This window comes from Zalophus californianus, chromosome 2 (genome assembly GCF_009762305.2).
Source record: "Zalophus californianus isolate mZalCal1 chromosome 2, mZalCal1.pri.v2, whole genome shotgun sequence".
Lineage (NCBI taxonomy): Eukaryota > Metazoa > Chordata > Mammalia > Carnivora > Otariidae > Zalophus > Zalophus californianus.
In genome coordinates, this window is record NC_045596.1 from 86,940,783 (window position 1) to 86,956,518 (window position 15,736).

General features: G+C 39.5%; 1 protein-coding gene across 9 annotated transcripts in view; it reads left to right on the forward strand.

Annotated features, from left to right (window-relative positions):
• Nucleotides 1-15,736, forward strand: part of NPNT (nephronectin) — a 78,825-nt gene that overhangs the window by 46,884 nt on the left and 16,205 nt on the right. For all 9 annotated transcript variants that reach the window (XM_027598198.1, XM_027598200.1, XM_027598205.1 and 6 more), the window contains one exon: nucleotides 475-858. In XM_027598198.1, coding sequence (XP_027453999.1) covers nucleotides 475-858 — 384 coding nt within the window. The remainder of the gene's footprint in view (nucleotides 1-474; nucleotides 859-15,736) is intronic.

The window sequence follows — 15,736 nt, forward strand, 5'->3', positions numbered from 1 at the left end:
GTTGAATTTACATAGAGTATCGAAGAGAAAAGGATTATTCAAAACATGATTTTATAGTATATGTGTGCCCTAGGGACACTTAACATAGATTCTGAACAAATATTTCTCATATTTTAAAAAACTTAGAATGTTTCTGCATTTTAAAAATCTCAAGGATTGTTGTTTATTTCCATTTTACAAATACTTGAAATTCTTTGTGTTGCAAATAATACATATCCATTACAGAAATACCAGTATAATTTTTGCATATATCTACAGGATGAATATGTACGTGTATGAATATATATCTGTATATCATATACATATCCACACATAGTTATTATTTGGAAAACAGCATGACTTACAGTAGGGGAATATTCTAAATGTGAAAAGTAAGCCTAGTTATCATGAGATATTCTAATGTGTTTTCACAATTTGATTCCACAACCGAACTTTTAGAGAGACACACTAATTTAAATCTTTTGACTCTTTCAGATATTCCAAAAGTCATGATTGAACCTTCAGGTCCAATTCATGTACCAAAGGGTAATGGTACCATTTCAAAGGGTGATGGAGGACACAGTAACTGGATTCCTGATGTTGGAAGTACTAGGTGGCCTCTGAAGACACCATATATCCCTCCTGTTATTACGAACAGGCCCACTTCTAAGCCAACAACAAGACCTGCACCAAGGCCAACGGCAGAGCTGACGCCACCCCCGTTCACAGAACTCGGAACATCTCCACCCACAACAAGCCCAGAAAGCCCAAGCACCAGATTGACCCCTGCAACACCCATTGCCACTACCTCTCCAAGATGGATTACAGTTGACAACAGGATACACACAGATCCTCAGAAACCCAGAGGAGACGTGTTCAGTAAGTCATAGAAATGTTAGCACGTATTTTGGAGTTTTTTTTCTAGTTGTGTTGAGATATAATTGATATACAGCACCATATAAGTTTAGGGACTATAGCATAATGATTTGACTTACATGTATCATGAAGTATTGACCATAATAAGTTTAGTTAACATCCATCATCTCATATAGGTACAAAAGAAACAGGAACAAAATTTTTCTGTGATGAGAAGTCTTTGGATCTACTCTCATAACAACTTTCATATAAGTCCTACAGTAGTGTCAACTGTAGTCATAACATTGTACATTATATCCCTAGTACATATTGATCTTATAACTGGAGTTTTGTACCTTTTGACTACTTTCCTCCTGTTCTCCACCCCCCCCCACCACCACTTTTGGTAATCACAAATCTGACCATTTTCTGTAAGGTTTTATTTTTTTAAGATTTTACATATAGTATGTGAGATCATACAGTATTTGTCTTTCTCTGTCTGACATTTCACTTAGCATAATGCCTCAGGTGTATCCAGACTATCTCAGATGGCAGTATTTTCTCATTTATTTAAAGGCTGAATTATGTATATATCCCATTGTGTATTCGTACCACACCTTCTTTATTTACTTATCCATTGAAGGACGCTTAGGTTGTTTCCATGTCATGGCTATTGTAAATAATGCTGCAGTGACCATGGGAGTGGAGATGTCTCTTTGACATAATATTTTCATTTTCTTTGGATAAATATCCAAAAGTGGAATTGCTGGATCATGTGGCAGTTCTAGTTTTAATTTTTTGAGGAACCTCCATACTGTTTTCCATGGTGGCTGCACTAATTTACATTCCTACTGACCATGGACAAGGGTTCTCTTTTTTCCACCTCCTTGCCAGTATTTGTTATCTCTTGTCTTTTTTTTTTTTTTAAGATTTTATTTATTTATTTGAGAGAGAGAGTGAGAGAGAGCACATGAGAGGGAGGAGGGTCAGAGGGAGAAGCAGACTCCCCGCTGAGCAGGGAGCCCGATGCGGGACTCGATCCCGTGACTCCAGGATCATGACCTGAGCCGAAGGCAGTCGCCCAACCAACTGAGCCACCCAGGCGCCCTATCTCTTGTCTTTTTGTTGATGGCCATTCTAGCAGGCACAGAGTGCTATCTCATTGTGGCTTTATTTCCCTCGCAATTAGTGATGTTGAGCCTCTCTTCATGTGTCTGTTGCCCTTCTGTGTGTCCTCTTTGGAAAGCTATCTATTCAGATCGCCTGCCCATTTTTAATCAGATTGGTTGGGGTTTTTTGCTATTGAGTTTATGAGTTCCCTGTGTATTTTAGATATTAGCCCCATATCAGATGTATTGTTTTCAAATATTTTTCTCCATTCCATAGGCTGTCTTTTCGTTTTGTTGATGGTTTCTTTTGCCATGCAGAAGCCTTTTTGTTTGTTGCAGTCCCACTTGGTTTTTTTTTTTTCTTTTTTATTTTATTGCTTATGCTTTAGGTATCATATCCAAAAATTCATTGCCAAGTCCCATGTCAAGGAGTTTTTTCCTATATTTTCTTCTAGGAGTTTCGTGGTTTCAGGTCTTATGGTCAAGTCTTTAATCAATTTTGAGTTAATATGTTTATGTTATATAAGATAAGGGTCTACTTTCATTCTTTCGCATGTGAATATCCAATTTTCCTAGAACCATTTATTGAAAAGACTGTCTTTTCGCCATTGAGTATTCATGGCTCCCATGTCAAACATGCTTGGGTTTACTCCTGCACTATCGATTTTGTTCCATTGGTCTGTGCATCTGTTTTTATGTGAATATCATACTGTTTTGATGACTATAGCTTTATAATATAGCTTGAAATCAGGAAGCATGATGCTTCTTGCTTTGTTCTTCTTTCTCAGGATTGCTTTGGCTACTCAGGGTCTTTTGTGTTGGCACGTTTTTAATAAGCTCTTTACAGTGGCATTTCCATCATTGGCCATGCCTTGAATAAGAATGAAACATAAAAAGAATTAGCTGTACAAAGTATAAGTCATATGTCTTTATTGTTAAATATTATAAAGAACTGTATAAAAGGCAGTCAACTGGGCAAATTACAATGTGTGTAGAAATGGAAGGAATATCACAAAGTCATATGGTAGATCTCATTTCTTATCCAGTGTGGGAATTCTCCTAATATACTTAGATTTAGTCAAAAACCCTCAGAGATGGGAAACCTAACTATATCACATCCCATTTAACTTTTAATCTAATTTAACTAAATTTAATCAGTAAACAATTTTGAGTGTGTTTTAGAATTCCAGGCCCTGTATGAGGCATTGGATTTACAAAGATAAAACAGATAAGGTATAATCTGGTGGGAAAGATAGTTGCCCAGAAAATAACTGGGATACTGGGTTAACGAAAGAGATTAGAGCACCTAATCAGCTCTCCAGGCAGGAAGTATTGGGGCGGGCGGGGGCAAAGAGCTTGAGGAAAGACAGGGACTATACAGTTCATGGGAACAGCACACCAAAGGCACAGAGGTAGGAAGCAGGCTCACATATGCAGTAACCTTCCGGCAAACCTGTCCCTTGTGCTTGCTGTGCCCTGGTGGTTGGATCTAGAAGACTTGAGCTAGATCAGATCAGAGACCTCAGATTTTCAGTGGGTGAGTGGGTAAAGGATGGTATCACCCATAGAGATAGAGGCTAGAGGTAAAGCAGCAAGTTTTGAAGGATGAAGAGGTTGTTCCCTTGTTAGCAGACCAAAATGTGTAATTTTACAACTTGCAAATGCTCCCTGTATTTGTCATGTGTCACCGTGCTGTTAGCCACCTTTGCATTCACTCCTCCTGTCTCCTCTTTTCCTTTTCCCACTGCTCCCTGACAGAACCAAACTTTGCTTCTTTATATTGAATACTGTGCAAATCTTTTTTTAACAGGCGAAAAGAACACTGACATTTGTGAATTTTTAAGAGAAGTTTCTTTTTGCTTGTATGTGACTCTCAAATTTCTCTTCTAGGTCCTTGTCCATTTAAAGAGAGATTGAAATTCTCTAATTCTGATATAGTTGTAATTGTGTATGTTTTAGGCAATAAACGTAATTTTTAGAGGAATCTGATAGTAGATCCAGTAATATGTTTTACATTCACATGTTTTATTTGAAAATGTATTTTTTTTAAAGATTTTATTTATTTGACAGAGCGAGTGAACACAAGCAGGGGGAGCGGCAGGCAGAGGGAGGGGGAAGAAGCAGGCTCTCCACTGAGCAGGAAGCCCCATGTGAGGCTGGATCCCAGGACCCTGGGATCATGACCTGAGCCGAAGGCAGACACTTAACTGACTGCACCACCCAGGCACCCTGAAAATGATTTTTTTTTTTAAATCTTTCTCCTCTTTGCCTCCCTTCCTTTCCTTTGTTCTCTCTCAGCAGTGTCTCTTTCTTACTCCTCTGCTTTGTTTTGTTTTCATCTCTTTGTGATCATATAGTGGGATGTTTATTCATGGGTGCTTAAGTAAAGATAGTACTTTTTTTATTCTGTTGCCTTAAGGTAGGGTCATAAAAACTTGGCGACTTAATATAAAAACACACTTTAACATAGATATGAACATCTTTCTGAGTCTTCTAATATTTTCTCATTTTAAAAAGTATGTCGTTTTTGGGACGCCTGGGTGGTGCAGTTGGTTAAGCATCCAGCTCCTGATTTTGGCTCAGGTCATGATCTGAGGGTCGTGAGATGGAGCCCCAGGTCAGGCTCCATGCTGGGCATGGAGTCTGCTTGGGATTCTCTCTCCCTCTCCCTGTGCCCCTCCCCACTCACTGGTGTTCTCTCTTTCTCTCTTAAAAAAAAAATATATATATATATATATATATATATATATATATATGTGTGTGTGTGTGTGTGTGTCTTTCCATTATTCCTCTCTATATCAATGCACATATGAATTAAAAGTATAACATTAAAGTTCACCAACAGAATTTAGCAGGACAAGATTGGGGAAACATGGAGTTCCAACGATGTTTGAGAGCACTCATTCTGAGAGAGTGTGATCTTAAAGACATGCCCTGGGAAAGAATTCCCTTGATTGGATGCCCAGGTGGCCACATGCCACAGACAGCGTTGCTGCCTCTGGACACTGCCCGCCCCAAATCCGATTCCATTCTTGTTCATCTTCAGCTATCGCACTGCTTAACGGTAGCATGGATGAGGGTATTTTAGACACTTCTTAATTTACTGTCTTGTGATTATACCCTATTTTCTGAGGAAGGGAAGAGTTCTAAGTTTTTAATTCAAGACAAACAGCTAGTAGTTATTCACTGTGAAAGCAGAAAGGAAACTTAGCAATGTTTTAGTTCAACACTCTCTCTTCATTGATATTTTCTTCGCTTCTGGCAAAATAATTTCTTAAGCCATCCTTTTTCTCCACAGGTCTGAGAATAGAATTTAACTCTCATTTCATAAATGTTCAGGTGACGTTAACGACAGCCACTGCCGGGCAGTCTTCAAACAGCCCTATATTCTGGTTATATTTTTCTTTACATTGAAAGATGTATATTTGTTTAATGGAAGAGGTTGTGAAATAGAGCTTTTCTTTATAATGTGTGAGTGTGTGTGTAGTTATGTATTGTTCCCCTGACGAAGGACTAAAGATATTTTAGGAAATCAAGAAAATCAAGGAAAAGGAAATCAAGGAAAAAATTATAACACAGATACATCTGTAACCCAGACTTCTCCCCAAACTTTTCTTGGATATCCATCTGCCTGTTGAACCTTTCTAGTTAGATGGAAATACATCTGTCAGACTCCACATGTCTAATTGTTTCTGATTATCAGCCCAAACACATTCTGCCCACAGCCTTTCCCACCCCAGGAGATGTCACCTCTGTCCTACCAGTTGCTAAGGCCAAAGAAAGATCTTGGAGTCCTCTTAAACTACTCTTTTTATACCCAGATTCAATCTGTGTGGAAATGCTGTTAGCCTTCAAATTCTATCTCAAGTGGGAGCGCCTCTCACCATCTCCAGTGCTTGCCTCCCTGACCCAAGCCCTTCTTCCCCGGGAGGACAGGTCCAAATTCCTTTATCCAGATAAGTTGTGGGATAGAGAATTTTTCAGAGTTTTGAAAAGTAATTAGATACATATGTATACTGAAACAGATTAATGTTTCTGCAGTGAAACATAGGAATATTTATGCTAATTTGGCTCCCAAAGAGTTTGGTTGAGTTACAGAAATAGCTTTTGGATTTTAGCATTATGAGTGAGGAACCATGGACCTGTGCCACAGGAGCCTTTGACAGGTCTCCCTGCTTCCTCCGTGGTCCCCTCTCAACCCAGCAACTGGAGGGATCTTTTAGAACAGAAATGAGACGTCAGTGTTCAGAGCTGTGCATCAGCACGTGCTTGGCTCCATATGAACGTAAGTCCACCTGGTGTCCCACAGAGTGCTACAGGATCTTACCTCCTCACACCCTGCCCTCCTTGACTGCACTCCAGCCTCCTCACTGATCCTCAAACAGCTCCTTCGGACTTTTGCTCCAGCCCTTCCCTCTCCCTGGGACACTCTTCCCCCAGCTCTCAGCTTGGCTCACTCTCTCGCCTCTTTACACAAATGTCAGCTCACCAGGGGGACCACCCTGATGCCCATATTCAATATTGTGAGCCCTACCAACCACCACCAGCATGCCTTTTTTTTTTTTTTTTTAAAGATTTTATTCACTTATTCATGAGAGACAGAGAGAGAGAGAGGCAGAGGGAGAAGCAGGCTCCCAAGGAGCAGGGAGCCCGATGCGGGACTTGATCCCAGGACCCTGGGATCATGACCTGAGCCGAAGGCAGACGCTTAACCATCTGAGCCACCCAGGCGCCCACCAGCATGCCTTTCTACCTACTGTTTCTCTCTCTCTCTCTCTTTTTTTAAGATTTTATTTATTTTTTTGACAGAAACACAGCAAGAGAAGGAACACAAGCAGGGGGAGTGGGAGAGGGAGAAAGAGAAGCAGACTTCCCGCCGAGCAGGGAGCCCGATGCGGGGCTTGATCTCAGGACCCTGGGATCATGACCTGAGCCGAAGGCAGACATTTAGTGACTGAGCCACCCAGGCGCCCCTGCTTTTCTCTTTTTAATATCATTTATCACCTTCTAATATACCGTATTATTTATTTACTGATCGTGTCTATTGTTGTATCTCCCTACTAGAATACAAATTTTTTGAGGACAGGGATCTTTGTTTTGTTCACTGGTATGTCTCAAGAACCTAGAATAATGCCTGGCACATAATTGGCACTTGAACATTATTTGTGGAACAAAGGAATGAATAGATCACTCATAGCATTTTAAAGTAAAATAAATTATCATCATGTAATCAAATTTTCTATACAAAAGCTAGCCCGATATAATAACAGATTTAATCTATATTTAAGAATTAAAAAATATTCTTTTCTGATTGTTCCTTATTTTTTTACTGTGGTGCTTCCACCATTTTCCCCTCTCTTTCTTCTCTCCCTTCCTCCTTTCTTTTTAGAGATTGGCATTCTATTCAGTGGATTATTAAATCTGAAAATTTGATGATAATGAGAAGGCAGATGATGTCAGTGTAGATATAATGTCTCAAAATATATATTTCCCTAGCTTCTGAGACTAGCTCAAATAATTTGTGCTTTATACTTTTATTATTTGGAAGTTGGCCTGTATGAAAGTTGGCATTTTTTTTAATGTGAAAAAGATTTAAGAAACAGCCCCTTAAAACATTTCTTGTAGGTGTAAACAAAATATCATTGATGCCGGAATTTTTGTCCTTTTACTACAAAAAAAAGAGGTTCAAAACAAAAAACAAATTTTTGAAACTTCAAATAAGCAATCCAGAAGGAATGATTATAATACAGCCTTTTTACATTTTAATTTGGGGCCTAAAAACTTTCATCTAAATCAACACAATTAATTATCCAAGTGTGATGTCCTTACGAGTTTTTAAAGAAATCATCCCAGTTATATCCCAAATCTCTAAGGGTGACTAAAGTCCCTCACAATAACACATTTTACTGTTGGGATATTCTTTCTCATAATTAATCTAAATTCTTGAAATTGTAGTTTACACCAGTGCAGGATGGTCAGGTACTTGTGGCTGATGGACACAGCTGGTCAGTGTCTCCAGACCCTATATTCTTTGTATTAAAGGACACTCTCTGGAAATTACTCAGCTGTCTCTTGTTTGGGCTCAGTAATTTCTGTTTCATAAACCTTTTCTTAGAAAGACTGTTTTTCAAAGGAAGAGTGTTTTTCAACCCACTTAGCAATCTTTTTGGGTTGCCTTTGAACGTCCTTCGTTTTTCAAATCTGTCTCAAATGATAGGGTCCAAAGATTTGTAACAGTCACATCTGACCCAATATTGACTGCAAGCGGAATTTCTTTAAACATGTTTTTCTAATCTAAATCATTTCCCTCTGTTGCCAGGTATACTCTAGTGCAGATTTGTGGGCAGCCATTTATCCCCCCGGTGTTTTCCCCTGAAACAGTCACACAATGCCGATGCAGGGGCCCCCCGGGTGGCTCAGTCGGTTGAGCGTCTGCCTTTGGCTCAGGTCATGATCCCAGGGTCTTGGGATTGAGTCCCGCATCGGGCTTCTTGTTCATCAGGGAGCCTGCTTCTCCCTCTGCTTGCCGCTCCCCCAGCTTGTACTCCCTCTCTCTCCTTGACAAATAACTAAAATCTCAAAAAACAAACAAACAATGGCTGGTACATAGTAGGCACTCAAAAATATTGAATAGAATGAAATAAAATTTTATGTTGGAATCAACTTTTTCTCAATCTAAGTTATTCTTCAAATGCTTGAACTAGCTAAATTTAACTTGTTGATTCTGATAGTTTGTCCCCAAATGATCAAAGTTACTTAAGACTCTGGTCTTTTTTTACTCCAATACAGCTTATAGCACAGTCATTGAAAGTAAACATTCTCTAGAAAACTCTAATATACCTCTAATTTTGAGCATGATGTAGGGAAATAGTGTTGAGGCATGTGAAACTGAGGAGTTTTTAACTCCTGCTAAGGAGAGAAAACATTGAACCAGAAGATCCAGTTTCAATCCTCACCTCTATTATTTATGAATTACGTGACTTTGGACAAATTACTGTGCATTAGCTCTCATCCGCATAGTTTTTGAGACCAGTGGGTTGATCTTGGACTCTGGAAGGTCTTGGTGGAGGGTAGTCAGGGAGAGCAGAAAGACACTGGGCAGACTTAGGGCAAGAAAAGCAGATTTAATTGGTGGAATGCCTGTTTGGACACCAGAGATATGCTGCAGGGAATTGCTAAAAAGTTGGAGACTAAGCACCGAAGACAAAAATCTGGTATCAGAGCAGGTAGGAGCTATCCCAAAGCAAAGAAAATAAGATAAACTTTATGTAGAACCTGAAATTAAGGAACTTAGGGGGAAATGCATTTCTAGTCTAGCAATACAATGAAATATTATGTAGCAGTGTTTTTTGAAAAATAATGCCTTGGGAAAACATTGATGTTATAAAAAGGGTAAGTGAAAAGAAGATACAGAACTGTATATACCGTTTGACCCCAATTAGGCACAAAATACATGTCTACATATGTTCAGGTGAATATAAAAGTTTGGAAGCAAAAAAGAGCAGATTAGTAATTGTGAATCTATCCAGTTTATATTTGGGGTGACTTTCCTTGTCCTTTTGTTGTCCTCACTCAGTGATGTTTACTCTTCCCATTCCCACTGCTGTGGGTCACTGTTATTTATTCTAGGAGATTCCTTAGGAGAGGCGTCAGTGGTCAGAATCCCACTCTCCCCAGGAAGAGAGTGAGCTACGTGTTTTGAAAAAGTACCCCATGGGATTCTGATTCTCAATCATATTAATTTTATTTAGAATATACTGGTTTTTAAAAATGCATTAAAAATTTTATTAACTTCTATTTTTAACTTTTCAAAATTGTCTTTACAATTGAGTGTGTCAGACATGTCCAGTTTTAGCTAGGAAGCTCAGATTACTGCAAGGAATATAATACCCCTTGGACCAGGAAGCAGATTTTTTGCAAAGTGTTGTCAGAAGCTTTTGAACCAGAATAACCTAGGGTGCTTATTTAAGATGTAGATTCCTAATCCCTACCACACATTTACTAAATCAGACCTTCTAAGGAAGTACTTCTCTGCCTTCGGTGTGTATAGAAGTCACATGGAAATATGTTAAAGTGAAAATTCTGATTCATTGGGTCTAGGATAGGACCTGAGATTCTGCATTTCTAACAAGCTCACAGGTAGTGCTGTTGATCTGCTGACCACACTGGAAAGCAGGGCTCTCTAAGCCATAATGTTCGCTCCAACCAGTAGAACAGTGTCTTGAATGGAAACAGAACTAGCCAGATGTGGAGTGTTTCAGATGTAGCAGTTGTGCCTAAAATGTGGCATGGAGCATCTGGGTCACATAAAGAAGAAAAGTGTTGCCAAATAAAGATTATAGAATATAATGTAATGTGTATCAGGTGCTCTTAGGAGTGGCCTTATCAGAGAACCAGACTCCCTGTTGCTTTGTTATTCTAGATCCTGAGAATGTGTTGAAATTCCAAGTATCAGGCAGTAAAAAGAAAACTTTCCACTTTAAGATTGTTGCTCTGCTGTGCACTGTGTATGGTTTCCTTCTCTTGTTTTCCTTCTGTGGATTTTACGGAGGCTGTGGCTGGTGTGGTCGCATTGTTCTTAGTCTCTTTTCTGATGCTGTGTGGTAATGGGTAAAAGGTTGTTTCTGCTAAGGGGTTTGCTTTCTGGTAAAGACCAGAGACCCTAAGATGCCTGACATCTCCCTGAAGATTACATCTCTGCTGGTGTTTGGAAGGAGCTGGTGCGGTGAATTCGGAAAGTTTCCAAGGTTTTTGATTTCTATTTAATTTGATTTGATGGTGGCTGGTAAAAAAAAAAAAAAAAAAAAAAAATCGTTCTCCCCGGAAGGTACAGATTGAATTCTTGGTGAACGTGACCAAAGTCAGAAATCAAAAATGTTTTAAGTTGAATGCACGTTTGTCTGTAGTGTTGTGAGGAAAAGTATTGTGCTCGTAGCCACTCTGATTTGGGGCGTGTTATGAAATCTTCCTATGCCTTCATTTCCTCATCTGTAAGTGGGGATGATAATAGTATCTACCTCATTGAGCTGTTGTGGGTGCACATAAAACTCTCACCATATACTAAGAATTCAATACATGGTAGCCGGTACTACCTCTGTGGCTGTTGTTGAATTCAATTATATAATAATGATACCATGCCCTACTTAACTCATAAAAATACAGCCCCATTTTGTGTTCAGTTCCGAGTCTATATTTTTAAAATGCTTTTTATTATGGTTAATTATATTTTGATATTATTTTCAGCTAACCGGATCCTTTTGAACCAAATCGATTTGCTAGTGTGAGCTATTGGGTGAGCAGAGAAAATACAAATAAAAAGTAAAGGACATGTGAAGTAGCTAGCTTTCTACCAAATCATTGGAATACTCTGTTTCCTTTAGGTGTTCATAGTAACTAGGTGAACAATTGTGATGTTAAAAGAGACAAGATCCCCTCAACTTCTTTGCTGTGCCAGTGGTGACAACAGCCTTTTGAGAGATGAGTCTATCTAGGTGGGAAACATGTTACAGGATGTGTCTGATAAATTCCAAAAATAAAAGCTGTTTTTCCTTTAAAGGAATTTCTTTGGCCTGAGGGCACTGACTTGTGTCCTGCACAGCAGGTGGACTTCTGCAGGCAACCCCCCACCCCCTCGTGTCCAGCAGCAGCCTGAGATCAGGTACTCTGCTCACCACCTGCTCTGGAGTGTTCCTGACAGGGCTACCCTTCATGGTTTCCTTTGGCTTTAGAAGAGGGAGAGAGAAAACGTGTCAGGTATTCTCTTGCTCTGGAAAAGTTGTGTTCTCATCCTTACGGTCATACTTAAAAAAGAACCATCTTTTAGATATTCTGTTCTCCTGGGATTGCCCCAGTCAGTGCTTTGAGTTGTTCTGGAACTTTATTAAAGGAGAAATAGGTGAGCCATGTAAATTGGGCTCCTTACTGAGTACTAGAGCGGTGTCTGTGTCCCACCTTTCACCAGAGATTAAATTTTTTCCAGTTCTGCTCTTTACTCTCAGCCCAAAGGGCTGTCTTTTGAACACTTTAGATTCTTCCTATGGGATGAAAGCTTTGGCAGACAAGGGCTTATTTCTGTGGAGCCCAGAAACCCTTTTCTTTTTGCTAGTAATCAGTATATGGCTAAGAATTTTCTCTAATGTGGTTAAGGAAATTTCAGAAACTCCTTTCCAATCCTTTTATTTGCTTCTCTCTGGTCATTTAAAGCTATAATGCATGCGTATGTTCTTCATCTGGAGAGGGAAAGAAGGGGCCGGGGAGGGGGCAGAGGAGAGAGAGAGGCAGGAGACTGCCTCATAAAACCCCATCATTCATCCCCACTCTGTAGTCTCTAAAAATCCACTAGGTTTTGCTTTCAGAGCCTTCAGAGTATTAGGAGAGTTACATATGCACCATTCTCTCCCACTGAACGAAAACCCTGACCAGAGAAACAATTTAAGACAGTGTTATCTTTAATCTTTTAGTCTCACAGCAAATGCCAGAATTAGCGTGGGTAATGTTATGGTAGCCACCCTGGAAGAGAAACAGAATTTACAAAACTACCTTTAATAAATAGTGCTTACATTTTGCTACGGTTAACTCGTTGGAAGAAGTCTGGCAGTGGGAGGTGTGTATATAATATTTACTTTTACTTCACTGTGCTTACTCTTAATGCTTTTTGGGTAACAGTATAGTTGACTATTTGGGAAACCTCATTTATGAACACAAGCTATATATCAGTATTATATTCCTAGAGAAAATATATTTAATAGAAAATGGGCCAAAGGGTCTTTTTAAAGAGATTTCCTGCTTATTCGTGTGGCCGATTCTTCTCACGGTCTCCCAGGCCCTCCAGCCACTGGGAAAGAGTACCAGGTCCCTAAGCGCAGTCTAACCCTGTTTTTGTCCAGTTGTCTGCATGCTTCGTACCTGCATCTTCTTTTTATTTTTGTTGATGCAGAAGGCTGTAAGAAGCACTGGGCAAGTGATAGTGTTTTGGCGAGTAAAACATTGGCCAATGGAAGGAAACAGTTTAGGAAACAAATCTTTTAAAGACTATATGACCATTCTTTAGTTTATGTTAATTTTGGTCATAATGGCTTTCTGACCTCCACTTTCACCCCCCACCCCCATTCATTCTCCATGCTACAGCCAGAACATTGCACTTGACCTGAAATCTTGCAAAGACTTCCAGCTTCTACCAGAATAAAGCCCAAAATCTCTACAGGGCTTTAATCTGCCCGCATCTGTCTCTAGCTTCATTTGGTGCCCTTCCTCCCTCACCCTGCCTCCCCACCTGTGAGCTCTAGAGCTGGAAGGATGTTTGAGTTCCACACCTTTTCATTCCCTAGGGCACTAGCTCACAGTAATGCATCCTTCCTGTCCCGGTGTGAGCATCACTTCTCAGAGATCTTCGTGCATCTGTCCTCCCCAGGCTAGCTTAGCCAGCCCCCAGGCCCCACCCCCATGCTCACACAGCCTCCTCTGCTTGTCTTTTAAAGCATTCATTACCTGGGGAAATTGTTAGAGGTCTATCTTCACCTCTAGAAATTAGACTCCATGAAGGCAAGAGTATGTGCATTGCTTCACAAGTTCTTAGCCCAGTGCCTTGTTACCCAGTGGGTTCTGTTTCTTGACTGACTGCATTAAAAAGTGGATAGAATAGAGGGAGGATGGATGGACAGACAGTAGAGGAATTGTATTGTTAGCATTTCTATCCTTTTTTTAATCTCTAAAATTATACCATTCTAAGAATTAATGGTCCAATTACTACACGGTATCAGATATGTGTTTGTTTTTATAAAATAGATATATTGCATATTTAAAGTGACTGTTAGGGCGCCTGGGTGGCTCAGTTGGTTAAGCAACTACCTTCGGCTCAGGTCATGATCCTGGAGTCCCGGGATCGAGTCCCGCATTGGGCTCCCTGCTCGGCAGGGAGTCTGCTTCTCCCTCTGACCCTCTTCCCTCTCATGCTCTCTGTCTCTCATTCTCTCTTTCTCAAATAAATAAAATCTTAAAAAAAAATAAAGTGACTATTAGCTAAAACACAAAGCAGGGAAAATAATTAGAAGAATCATGTACAAGTATCTATCCTGGTTATCTATTTTCAGGCAAGGCTAGTCATTTATTTTACTATTTTCTACATTGATTAAAATAGTTCTCTTGAATCAAAGAATATGTTAAAAATCACTAATATATTTCAATTTCATAGCCTCACATTTAATAACAGGTACCAAGACTCTATTCAAAACTCTCTTTGAGGGGCCTGAGTGGCTCATTCGGTTGGGCGTCTGCCTTCGGCTCAGGTCATGATCCCAGGGTCCTGGGTTGGAACCCCACGTTGGGCTCCCTGCTCAGCAGGGAGTCTGCTTCTCCCTTTGCCCCTCCCCCCCCCCAGTGCGTGCGCTTGGTCGCTCTCTCAAATAAATTAAAAAGTTCTCTTTGAGCAATCAAAATACAAACAACAGACGTATAGTTGCTATGGGGTAGGTGTCTATATATGTGCTCTCACAGAAGTCTCTTTTCTTTCTATGTTTTAGGTACTTTTTTTCTTCTACAACAGAAATTCTTCTTATGAACAGTCCTAAAAATATACAATTACAAAAGACAAAGCAAACCGAAATGGGAAAACATCACTTTCATTTCCAATACTCAGACCACCATTATTAGCATATTGGTGTATTTCTTTTTTTTTTTTTAACTGAGGTATAATTGACCTACCGTATTAGTTTCAGGTGTACAACACATGATTTAATATTTGTATGTATGTTGAAATGATAACCACAATAACTCCAGTTAACACCCATCATACTTTGTTACAAAATCTTGTGATGAGAAATTTTAAGATTTATGCCGTTAGCAACTTTAAAATACGCATTGCAGTATTACTAGTTATAGTCACCATGCTGTATATTATATCCCTGTAATTTATTTACTTTATAACAAAGTTTGTAACTTTTGAGCCCCATTTGCCCACCCTTCACCCCTTGCCTCTGGCAGCCAATCTGTTCTCTGTATCTATGAGCTTGTTTCTGTTTTAAAGATTCTACCTGTGAGCCAGACCTTGTAGTATTTTACTCTGACTCGTTTCACTTACCATAATGCCTTCAAGGTCCGTCCATGTTGTCACAAGCGGCGAGATTTCATTCCTTTTTATAGCTGAATAATATTCCTCTGTGCATATACAGACCATATCTTCTTTATCCATTCATTTGTCAGTGGACACTAGGTTGTTTCCAGATCTTCGCTGTTGGAAATAATGTTGCAATGAATACGAGAGTGCTTATATCTTTCTGAATTAGTGTTTTTATTTTCTTCAGATAAATACCCAGAAGTGGAATTGCTGGATCATGTGGCAGTTCTAGTTTTAATTTTTTCAAGGAACTTCCATACTGTTTTCCGTAGTGATTGCACCAACTTGCATTCCCATTAACAATGAACCAGGGTTCCCTTTTCCCCACATCCTTGCCAACACTCGTTGTCTTTTTGATTGCAGCCATCCTAACAGGTGTGAGGTGATACCTCCTCAGGGTTTTGATTTGCATTTCCCTGATGATTGGTGATATTGAGCACCTTTCCATGTACCTGTTGGCCTCTGTATGTCTTCTTCGGAAAAATGATGATTTAGAACTCATTTTTTAATTGGATTTTTTTGCTGTTGAATTGTAGGAGTTCTTTATATATTTTGGGTAGTAACCTCTTATCAGATATGATTTGCAGATATTTTCTATTTAGTAGCTGGCCTTTTCATTTTGGTGATGGTTTCCTTTGCTGTGCAGAAGGTTTTTAGTTTGATATTGTCCTACTTGTTTATT